We start from the raw sequence: 12,671 nt of genomic DNA, 5'->3' as shown, positions 1-12,671 counted from the left end.
GAGGTTTGGGGAGGCGCCCAAACCTCCCCAAAGGTCGGCAGGAAGAACGGAGACCTGCCGAGGTTTGGGGAGGCGCCCAAACCTCCCCAAACAGGAACGGAGACCTGCCGAGGTTTGGGGAGGTTTGGGGAGGCGCCCAAACCTCCCCAAACGTCGGCAGGTCTGCGCGGAGGAACGGAGACCTGCCGAGGTTTGGGGAGGCGCCCAAACCTCCCCAAAGGTCGGCAGGAGGAACGGAGACCTGCCGAGGTTTGGGGAGGTTTGGGGAGGCGCCCAAACCTCCCCAAAGGTCGGCAGGAGGAACGGAGACCTGCCGAGGTTTGGGGAGGTTTGGGGAGGCGCCCAAACCTCCCCAAAGGTCGGCAGGAGGAACGGAGACCTGCCGAGGTTTGGGGAGGTTTGGGGAGGCGCCCAAACCTCCCCAAACGTCGGCAGGTCTGCGCGGAGGAACGGAGACCTGCCGAGGTTTGGGGAGGCGCCCAAACCTCCCCAAACGTCGGCAAGTCTCCGTTCCTCCGCGCCCTGCCTGCCTGCTTCTTTCCGCTGCGGAAAGAAGCAGGCAGGCAAGGCGCGGAGTTTGGGGAGGTGCGCGCGCACCTCCCCAAACCTCCCCAAACTTCGGCAGGTCTCGGACGGCGGTGGCTTGGGAGAGGTGCGGGCGATCCCGGAAGCACCAAAGCCTCGGCCGCGCACAAGTCCTCGGTAAGTTTTTTTGTTGACTGGAGTATAAGCCGAAGTGGAATTTTTCAGCCCAAAAAGTGGGCTGAAAAATTCGGCTTATACTCAAGTATATACGGTAATTAACCCAGGAATTAGATTTAACTCCCCACAGATTATATCATTGTCATCAAGTAGGTCATCTCTTATCATACAAGCTATTTATGTGAGGATTAACTGTTTTTTTTCAGATGCCATTGATAGAGATGACCTCCTAGAGAGGTCCCATGAAAGTAGATGCTAGGAGTTCAACCTCTCTGTTCTTGTGGATTCTTTTGTTTTCATTTTCTGCAACAGCCCAAGACGTATGTGAGCCTACATGAGTTTCTGCGTGAGAAATGTCATTTCTAAAAGAGAAATGTGATATGGCAGGAAGTAGAGAAGGAAATAGTAGCCTCGGTTTTGATGGCTGGATTAGAAACACAGTATTTAGATGACTAAACTGTGCTCAGCTTGATAGCATGGAAAGTATTTGCCTATAAAGTGATCAAGAGTTAGACATGACTAAATAGTTAAAAGCAACAACAACGGTTAGATGACTGGTTGTATCATATAAGATTGTGTGCTACTGCCACACCAAGGGGAGTCACATGACACGGGTTGGATCTTCTTTCTCATCTCAATAGGGACATGCATTCCAAGGGGTACCTAGAACTAGTAGTATTATATGCAAACTACAGCTATTTGTATATCTTAATCTGTTTTGAGAGAGAGCCACACGTTTTTTTCTTGAGAATATAATTAATAAATTCCTGTCATATAAAACTGATGTCTACTGTTATGTAAGCCAACTGTTCCAATAATCCTTTCCTCTGATAACTGAAGTGCAAGCTCTTTATTTCTACATGGAATGTTCTGAGTTACAATTTAATGTTAAAATGTTAAAAAGATATATTTGAACATATCTCGGATGTATTCAAGAACAAGAAAGGTTAATTTAATACTGCTCCTTTGTGTAAGTGCTTGATGGGCTTTTCACTGTATAAAAACAGTAACCTACTATACAAAGCTGTCATGGTTATTACTCTTGTGTTTTCAAAACATTTAAGCTCCTAATTTATGTAGTGTAATAAGCAGGCACCCCTTAAGCAGATCATGTTTGATTTATTATGCTAACTTTTAAGCATCCAGTATTGACAGATTTCTGGAAACACTAACAGACTCCAAATAAATATTCACGGCATCTACCAAGCAGCTTTTTTTTTAACATTCCAAGAACTTTATGGTTACTTCTCCACAGCAGCCCTATACAAGAAAAAGAAAACATATATGCCTTCGGTCCTTCCTCATTTTGCTTGTTTCCCGCCTTTATTATTTTTACAAATAACACAAGGCAGCGAACATATCTACTATGCTTTCCTTCTCTTTTTTTCCCCCCACAACAACAAGCTTATGAGATGGGTTGGGCTGAGAGGGACTGACTTGTCCAAAGGCATCCTGTTGGCTTCTAGACCAGACATGTCAAACACAAGGCCCGGGGGCCAGATCCGGCCCGCGAAGTGGTTTCATGCGGCCCGCGAAGCCATCCTGGAAACAGTGAGGGAACAGCCCCCACTGCCTTGGCCCTGGCCCAGAGACCCTCCTTCTGCCAGAGACCCTCAGATCTGTCCCACTCCTGCCCAGGCCCCCATAGGCACCCTTGATGCGAACGATGTAGAGCTGGCCACGTCCACCCAGTAGGCCATATGCACTCTAGCCACGCCCACCCAGTAGGCCACACCCACCCAGGCCACACCCACCCGCCCCCCTAAGGGCAACCGCAATGCTGATGCGGCCCTCAATGAAATTGAGTTTGACACCCCTGTTCTAGACTAAGGAAGGACTAGAACTTGTGGTGCATTAACCACTGGACCAAACTGCCTCATCTTCAAACTGTAGAGAGAAAAGCTACAGCAGTTTGATAGACATCAGTTGATGTTAACCAGAACTTTGTACTTTTTCAGCTCTTGAGAACAGTTTCTTTATTAGTCATGAAGTACCAAAGGAGCAAAGAGATCCAGTTTGGTGTAACAGTAAAGGGCATTTGACTAAGAGAAACATGTTCTAGTCCTTCCTTAAGCACAGAAGCTAGCTGGTTGTCTTTGAGCCAGTCACTCTCTCTCAGACCTAGGAAGCAGGCAATGGCTAGACAGTTCTGGAAGGCATTTCAGAAAACTGCAGGGGCATCTCAAGTCAAGGATGATGTGTACAACTAAAGAAAACAACTAAAACAAAGCTCGGATCATCTTAAAGGAATCCTACTTACGCAAAGGCGTAAACTAAAGTGATAATATGAAATGAGTGAAAGAAAATGATATAAAAGCATTAATGGTGACAGTAAAAGAAGGGCAGGAGGAAAAAGTTAAGGAAAAACAAAACACAGAGAGATTATCAGGATACCCCTTCCTTATTTATTTCATAGGCAGTGGGTATTAAACTATCTGAAGAATCAATAACCTTCCAGTTTCTAGACAACTAAGGTTCAACTGTATGGAAAAGAAGCAAAAAAAGATAGGAGAATTAATCATACAAAGGGGAAAATGCATGATTTTTCAGAAAAAACAGCAATGTGAATGGTGTTGAGGAAGAAATGAACATCTGAGGAAACTAGCACTGCCTTTGCCAACTGCCTAAAGCAATGTGAACCATTCTGAACTAGATACACTTGAAAGCAATTTAAATTAGATCTATCCCCTATTTTTTCTTTTGTCCTGTTAAGAATTACTTATTTCCTGAATAATAATAATGATGATAATAATAATAATGATAATAATAATAATAATAATAATAATAATAATAATAATAATAATAAGAAGAAGAAGAAGAAGAAGAAGAAGAAGAAGAAGAAGAAGAAGAAGAAGAAGAAGAAGAAGAAGAAGAAGAAGAAGAAGAAGAAGAAGAAGAAGAAGAAGAAGAAGAAGTTGGAAGGGACCTTGTAGGTCATCTAGTCCAACCCACTGCTCAGGCAGGAAACCCTATACCATTTCAGACAAATACAAAGTACTCAGAGTAAAAGCTCAGGCAACAAAAGCGTTTAAACCCTTATATTTTCTTGGGGCTTACCAGATTGTCGATGCTGTGGATCTTCCAGGAATTCCAAATCAAGCATAAGGTCATCCTCTTCCAGGTCACAGGAGCCGAGGTTATTCAATACATCCTGTAATACACCCAGAAAAAAAAATTATATTAAGGAGGAGGAGGATAAAAGATCAAGAGTAGCAGCACAGAAACAACCTAACGGGTTTGTTGGAAGCAATATGAATTAAGTGAAGAACTGCTTCAATACCAGACACAGACATAAAGAACGTACAATATATAAATTGAAATTGACAACAAAGGGAATATTTTCAGCACTGTCCCATCAACATGTATTAAGTCAAGAGCTGTGGAATGTTTAACAGATTCTTCAGATATGAGAACAACCCCAGTAGAACGGGGTGGGTGGGGGGGAGCTCCATCTGGTTTTACAGTGTTCTCCCAGTGATAGTCAGTCAGACCACCGATAAATTGTTATGTTTAGAAAGGGTTGCATGGGTTGAAGAATCTAATCCAAAAATGTATCCTCTGGGAAAATAGGAATTACTTCCTTGGGAGGAAAGCCATGGCAAATCTAGACAGCACACTAAAAAGCAGAGACATCACCCAGTTCACAAAAGTGTGTATAGTCAAGGCTATGGTCTTCCCAGTTGCAATGTATGGCAGTGAAAGCTGGACCATAAAAAAGGCTGAGCGCCAAAGAATTGAGGCCTCTGAACTATGGTGCTGGAGAAGACTCCTATGATTTTGAGACCAATAAGGAAGAAGAAGAAGAAGAAGAAGAAGAAGAAGAAGAAGAAGAAGAAGAAGAAGAAGAAGAAGAAGAAGAAGAAGAAGGAGGAGAAGGAGAAGGAGAAGGAGAAGGAGAAGGAGAAGGAGAAGGAGAAGGAGAAGGAGAAGGAGAAGGAGAAGGAGAAGGAGAAGGAGAAGGAGAAGGAGAAGGAGAAGGAGAAGGAGAAGGAGAAGGAGAAGGAGAAGGAGAAGGAGAAGGAGGAGAAGTTCCCTAATCATCATTGTTGCTCTTCTCTGTACTCTTTCTAGAGCAGGAGTCTTCAAACTTGGCCCTTTTATGATTTGTGGAGTTCAGCTCCCAGAATTCCTTAGCCAACGTGCCTGGCTGAGGAGTTCTGGCAGTTGAAGACCACAAGTCATAAAAGGGCCAAGTTTGAAGACCCCTGTTCTAGAGTCACAACATCTATTTTACATTGTGGTGACCAAAGATTAGTCTCAAGGTCAGTGGGACAAGATACTTCAAAACTCTGAATATAGTAAACTGTTACTCTAATGAAAACTGACTAGTAAACTGTTAAGCTCACTGAGTCTAAATCAGCAGTTCCCAACCTTTTCTATACCCTGCACCCCTCGAACGCTTTTAATATATTCTCACACCCCTTACAAAAGTTTGAAATAACGGCAACAAATTATGCATATACACTATAATTTTGAAAACCCAACTTATCGCACCGCCTGGAATATCGTCTCGCACCCCTGGTTTAAATATTAAGCTCAGTAATTAAGACAGATACTAAGATGATTTTCAAATATAAAGCAATTATTTATATAAAAAATTAGAGAACAGCATGGTGACCTAGAGGTGGAGATCTCGCCTCACAATCAGGAGTTCGATCCTTGATAGCTCCAGATATTTCTTTCTCTGGGCACAAAGAGAAAATATCTGCTGCTAATACCATATACAGTAGATGTCAGGAAGGGCATCCGGGCAGTAAACACTCAGCTCTATTCAGCCACCTGAACTCCACCCTGACGCAAGGAATCACAGGGTCATTAAAAGAAAAAAACCTCATATAAAAAAACTTAGAACTCAAAAACACTGTCATTCATCACAATTAACTATTCTAACTTGAACACCTCTTGTACCCACCTTTTATAAAATTACTATTGTTAAGGCTATCTATAGATTCAACTAGTTCAGACTGCAAAAATCTGGATGACCCCAGATGGCACTAAAGAGACATAGAAAACTCTAACTGCATCATGTGGAATTTAGTAAATCCAGACATAGTTCTCACTAGAACTTTGATCTCCATCTGTCAACATGATAGGCAAAGTTTTAACAGTATGTGTGTGCCAGTGTGCATGTTTGTATAGTTTTTAACACTACATGTCAAGTTTTAGTTTAAAATCGCCTCATTAAACATATTCTATTAGTTAGGAGAGGAGAGGAAAGGAAGGAGACATTTTTCATAACTAGTCCAAAAAAATGCTGACAGATGAATGCTGACATGTTCACCTCCTTTTTTTTACCCCTCAAAGGTTTAATTACTGCTTGCAGAAAAATGTTTCAGCAAAAGGCCTTAATAAAACCCTCCATTTATTTTGAAATAGCCCCTTAGAAATTCTAAAATACAACTTCCTTCTTTTGCTAAACATGCTGATTTTAATCCCCGCTGTACATGTAAAATGAAGCTAAAATAGGCTTTGCTGTTTTGCTCAACAACTTATATTTGTATTGAGACACTTCTCTTATGCTAAAGTGTGTGCCATGTCACCAAACAATGCAGGTAAATACCTCTGCAGTAGATTTAGGCACCTGCAAGCTGGCTGATAACTCTACTTTATAACTCTAAAAGCCCCAATCATTTTTTCCAAGGCATGGTGGTAGGGACGGGGATAGAAACTCTAAACTGAGAGAATTGCCTTTAAGTTCCTTTTCCCTCAATGTAAGTAGGTAGCAGAAGCAACCTGTCTCTAGAAGAAGACTTGCCATTGGGATTCAAAATATCTACCCCAATGACCTGGGAAATCTGAAACCAGTAAAGAAAACTTGGCAAGGAAAATGTAGATCAGGGGTCTTCAAACATGGCCCTTTCATGTCTTGTGGACTTCAACTCCCAGAATTTCTCAGCCAGGCATGGTGTAGATAGTAGTGTCGCAGGTGGCTTTTCAGTGTGGCTTTAACTCAGCTGGTGGTATGGCATCTCTCACACACTCCTGAGACCTTTATGCATTCTTCTTGATCAACCCCACCCTCTCTCCATGCACCCAATCTGCAAGGCATCTCTCGCCTTGGAAGTCCTTCCAACAAGGAAAGTATGGAATCCTTCTGTAATTATTTAAAGGCAAATCCATCATTACATTGGGTATTTAATGCCAGATTACCACCAGCAAGTTAAATTTATTCAAATTTACTTCCTGGATTCTCAAGACAGCACAGAAATGAAAATGTTGGAACTCAATCTGCGACAGATGAATTACTGAAAAAGCTATGATGACAATGAAACTCATACACTGAGTCCCTTCTACCTAAAAAAGAACAAATTTGAGACATGCTGGAGTGACGTTCCACTGTCACTGATCCTGAGTAGCTCTTGAACATGAGAAACAATTTAATGCACAAATTGTCAAAAAGGCTCCATCTTTATACCAAACAACACTGACTGATCCAACAGTACATTGTGTTGAAAGAATGAGGAGGTGGTTGGCAAATAATTTCAAAGTCCCATCGCTCCTCTGCCAGCTTTCAATACATTTTTTCCCCTCTTGGAGATAATGGCTAGCATCCTCAGCTCCAATTGGCAAACAACTAGAAACTAATGGCAATGCGTTACTTTGCATATTGAGTAATGAACCATGAGAATGAGCTTAATAACCTTCCAAGAGGAGAATGTCTATTCCAACAATACATGGTGACATAACTGCTAAAGACTAATGGCTACAGGCTGAGTTACATCCGAATAAATCAACAGCCTTGAGATCCAACTGATGCATTGAATGATGATGACTTTAGAAACATTGGAAGGTGCATCATCCTCTTCTGACATTTGTTGGTGGACCAAGATATATTCTGGAACAATATCAAGATGCCATGATGCATGAAAGTATGGCAATGGTTCATTTTCATTACAATGACCCAACAGGTCACAGGTTGTCTAGTGCAGAGGTCCCCAACCTTGGCAACTTTAAGATTTGTGGACTTCAACTCCCAGAATTCCTCAGCCAGTCTTAAAGTTGCCAAGGTTGGAGACCCCTGGTCTAGAGTATCCCTATTTCCATGCTACATTATTGCATTAACTCCTACCTATTTTAAATAGATATCTTCTATATAAAATTTATCCTCATGGAACTGCAAGAAATTAAAATGCAGCATGCTTCTGTAGATGTTTAGAAGAGGTACCCTCTTCTAGGAGTTTGAGAGAAGGAAAAGAGATTTTAAAAGATAGGAGGGGAAAAGGATACAGTGGAGGTAACGCATACCATTTATTATTTTTAGGCACCAGCTTTGGTATTAGCAACTCGAATATTGGGGTTGCTTTATCAAATCAAAGTAAAAACATAAGAGAAAAGAATAACATTCAATAGGCTCCACTTAGTTGCAGGGTTCCATCTGTTGATTTGTGGTCCCTCCCAACATCCTGATTTATCCAAATGCAGAACTGTGTTTGTATTATCTAAGTGTAAAATGTCTAGAACAGAGTTTCTGTACTTGGGCAATTTTAAGATGCATGGACTTTCTCTCCCAGAATTCCCCAGCCCCAACTTCTGAGATTTGGAATTCCACACATCTTAAAGTTGCCACGGTTGAGAAACATAGGTCTAGACCAGGGGTCAGCAACCTGAAACAGTGAAAGAGCCACTCGGAACCAGTTCCCTCACAAAAGGAAAAACTGGGAGCTGCAAAAAATGTGTGCACATGCACGTACACGCGTGCATGTGCAGAACAGGGTTTGACTGAAGAGTGGAGCCAAGGCGAGATATGCACCTACCCTGCATATTTGAATTGATTGGTTGAACTTTTTTAGTCCCACTTTTTTTTTTTTGGACTGCACATGGCAGGGGACTGGGAGCCGCAGGAGACGGCTGAAAGAGCCGCATGCAGCTCCGGAGCCGCGGGTTGCAGACCTGTGGTCTAGACTCTAGCACTTTCCTAGAACTCATTCAAAGATGATCTCTTAAGTTTTTCTCAGCCATTTATATTGGCCTTTTCTTGTTTATTACAGATCGCACAGAAAATATTTATTGTCTCTCCTTATGAACCAATATTCTCTTATTCAGATGATGCCAATTACTATCCAATTACAGCAACATGGTTACAAAATCTTGACTAATGCTTGTGACATTCTGTGTTCTGATTGTGAACATCATAATGAATTCACATCCCATTAATACCAGATGTTTGTTAACAAATTCTTAGGCTTCTACTGTGTCTGTCTCGTTGTTAAGAAGTTAATTTTGGCTACACTCATAATTAAAGTTGCCATCCTCCAACATACAGTAAATAATCTGTATTGTTATGCCATTGTTTTGTCAGACTTCAACTGTTACTTTGCAAATGCAATCAATACAATTTAATTTAAGATAATCTTAATGACTTACTGAGGGTTTTTTTCCCCCAGAAAATACCCCTGAGGGATCAATTTAAAATAAAGTATGCTTAAAAATACATATGCCATTTTTCCACTTGACAATAACTTTTCAGAATAAGATTAATTTAAGTAAAATAAGAAATAGTAAAATATAAAATAGGGGAGGAAAAAAGCAAGAAGCATATTCCTTCAGAAATTGCATGTGATCTCAATTTTGTCCAACTTTAGAAAAGAAAATATTTTTTTTTCTTCTGAAGCAAATGTTCTAAATTTTAGCTTTAAAATATGCTTTTAAAAATTAGGTCCTTGAAAACACAGCCAATCAACAGCATTGATGATGATGATGATGATGATGATGATGATGATGATGATGATGATGATGATGGCTTTAAATGTACATGTTTGAGGGTATATTTCATTTATTACATTTCAGTAATTTTACCTATAGAACATACCAACAAAAATCTCAACTACATAGGTACAACAGAAGAAAATCAATAAATGACAGAAACATTTTAGAGAGTTAAATTTTTCAGTTAAAAGGACCAAAAATATTTATAACTATAACTAATTAAATATTTTCACAGATTAGGTTCAGAAAAACAACCAGCAACATTAAAAATAGAAAAGCCATTTATAGCAATGTTAACTTCATGAATTGTAACTAAGTAATTCATAGTAATAATAAAAGATTTCCTTTTAACTTTTCAGAAATTCAGAATAAATAAAATCACATGATAAACAAAAATAGGGGGAAGATCTATTTTACTTCTGTCATTCCAATAATTTCTGTGCATTATTAAAGTACAGGATATTCTGTATATTTCTTAAATACTACAGATTGTCTTTCACTACATGACAAGGTTGATTGGCGGACAATAGTCTTGTGTGTGTGTGTGTGTGTGTGTGTGTGTGTGTGTGTGTGTGTGTGTGTGTGTAAAGTTTTGGTGATAATAAAATTTCAGTTTTGGCAACTAAATTTTTAATGATGTTTAAAATAACAAAACAGTTGTTTGTTCATTGGCCAGTTTAGAGCTCTGGAAGGCTTTCATTATACTTATTTTGTGAATATTCTTATTAGCTCAATAACCCATTTTTTATTACTTCAAGATCTACTGTATTGCCAGGTCAAATTTCCAAAAATTGTTATTTCAACATAGTTTTAAATCTTAACTATTTCATGCAGTTATGAATAAGAAGCTGCTTTTTTTTCTTTCTAATTTTGAAACACACTATTTACAAAATTGTCATCCGTACCACTGAGTACTACAGCTCTTATGCTTCAAACATGAGCTTATTACAAAAATTGAAGCACACTGATGTTATGATTTATATAATCTACTTATTTTATTAATATATGGCTTAATTTTAGAAGATAATTCTTCAAACTTGTTAATGAGCAAAGGTCAAAGAAAGGAATAAATACAAAACTGTGTGTATGAGCATGTACGCTTATTGTAAAGGGAAAGGTTTCCCCTGTCCAAACATGTCTGCCTCTAGGGGGCAGTATTCATCTCCGTTTCTTAACTGAGGGAGCCAGCATTGTCCAAAGCCCTTCCATCATCATGTGATCAGCACGACTATAAGCTGAGGCACATGGAACACTGTTAGCTTCCCACTGAAGTGGTACCTATTTATCTAGTTGCATATTTCAAACTGCTATGTGGGCAGGAGGTGGTATAAGTAACAGGAGCTCACCCCATCACGCAGGCCTCAGGTCTCAAACGTGGACTGTCAGCTTTTGAACTGATAAGCTCAGCATCTTTACCCACTGAGCTATCACATGAATAAATATGCTATTATTCCTGCAATGATAGGTAGCACTTTTTTTTTAATCAGCAATCACAAAACAATGAAATTCCAAATCTAACTAAAAACAATTCACCAGGAGTTTGGAGCTGGGATTGGCTTTGGGAAACTGCAAGCTCTAAAAGAAAACCTGTTCCTTTTCATTTGTCTAACAGGTAGAGCAATAACTGCTATTGATCACAGCCCATTTACAATGCAATTTGCAGGAAAATCATCCCCATGGGATTACTACTTCAAACAGGTTAAAATGTTTTTTAAAACCGTATCTTTAAATTATTATTTTTTTCTGCTTCACATTCTGTTTCACTGGAGCACAGCCAATTTCAAACCTTTATAGAATATTCCAGGATGTTAGGATAACTGTCATCACTACACATATCCATTCTTAATATTGATGGCAATCATGACACAAATATGAGAACAACTGCTATTTTTACCAAGAATATGAATGTGTTTCAGCACAGTAGTTAGCACATTATGCGTGTAGCTGTAGGAGGTATGCTGAAGCTCGTCCTTAATATCAGTGCAGGTAGTCCTCAACTTATAACCACAACTGGGACTGGAACTTCTATCCCTAAGCAATGTGGGCGTTAAGATGCACCTAATTTATGAATCATACTGTCATTAAGTGAATCCAGCTTCTCCCGATGACTTTGCTTATCAGAAGCCCCTTGGGAAGGTTGCAAATGGAGACCCCAGTTGATGCAACTATTGAAAAGATATGCCCATTTCCAAGTTCCTAAATATTGATTATGTGACCACAGGAATGTTATAAGTGCAAGAACAGGTCGTAAGTCACTTTTTTTCTGTACTGTTGTAACTTCAAACTGTTGTTAAACAAACAATCGTAAGTCGAGGGCTAGTTATATGTAAAACAGGGCTCCTCAATCCCCCGGCTGCAGCCTGTTCAGAACCAGGCCATACAAGCTGTGGATAAAGGTGTGCGCAGTTCTACTTGCATGAGTGTTAGGTGCTTGTGCTAGTGCTAGTGCACAAAGCTCCATTTACGTGAGAATTGGGCACATGTGCCTGCGCACGCACCTGCCTCTGGCACAGAACCATCCCCTATTTTCCCACCACCCACCAAGCTGGAAAGGTTGGGGACCACCCTTGTAGTTTATCCATTTGTGCTGAACTTCCTTTTTAAAATATTTACCATATTCACATACTTAATCAAGAACAAAGTTAAGAGTCTTATCTCAAGGATAATAAACTCAATCTTCCACTCAGTGGCACCAAAAGAAAATGTTCTCTTTATCTTGGTTGCTATTGAGTGGTCCTCAAGATTTTCGCAGCTTCCTGATAGCTGCTGAATCGGAGCCTCAGATCCACTGAGTTCAAAGGGGCTTAATCTCATGAAATTGAATATGAGGTTTGTAAATTTTTTCAAAAAGGATTTGAAAGTCAAGCATAAAAACTCTTTTTTTATTGAATAGCTCCTCTTTTTAGGCTTTGGCATGAGTCTAGAAACAGTTGCTTTAGGAAAAGAATAATAATGGATTATTTTAATAAATAGCATAAATATGTTGTGGTTGGATAAGGATCAAAGCAGTTCTTCCAAATCTTATTTGAAGCATGCAAAACTTTGGTGGATATTTCTTTCTCTGGTATCAGTGGGACAAAAAAATGCTAACTGTGATAAAACTATAATTCATAGATCTGTAACTGAAAGATGTCTACATTAATTACATGGATTTAAAATTCTTTTTAAGCGTTTTATAAATACAGATAAGCAATCCAGATACCTTATACTTTTTCAGTATTCTCCTTCCCATTTAAAAAAAAAACAGCATTAAATGACTTATT

General features: G+C 39.6%; 1 protein-coding gene across 2 annotated transcripts in view; it reads right to left on the bottom strand.

The window, feature by feature from the left end:
• CCSER1 (coiled-coil serine rich protein 1) overlaps nucleotides 1-12,671 on the bottom strand; it is a 768,384-nt gene that overhangs the window by 579,780 nt on the left and 175,933 nt on the right. For both annotated transcript variants that reach the window (XM_081332934.1, XM_081332935.1), the window contains exon 4: nucleotides 3,760-3,853. In XM_081332934.1, coding sequence (XP_081189060.1) covers nucleotides 3,760-3,853 — 94 coding nt within the window. The remainder of the gene's footprint in view (nucleotides 1-3,759; nucleotides 3,854-12,671) is intronic.

This window comes from Vipera berus (assembly GCF_964194415.1).
Source record: "Vipera berus genome assembly, chromosome: 7".
In the NCBI taxonomy this organism is placed as follows: Eukaryota; Metazoa; Chordata; class Lepidosauria; order Squamata; family Viperidae; genus Vipera; species Vipera berus.
The sequence above is the reverse complement of the archived record's forward strand: the minus strand, read 5'-3'. Positions and strand labels throughout refer to the sequence as shown.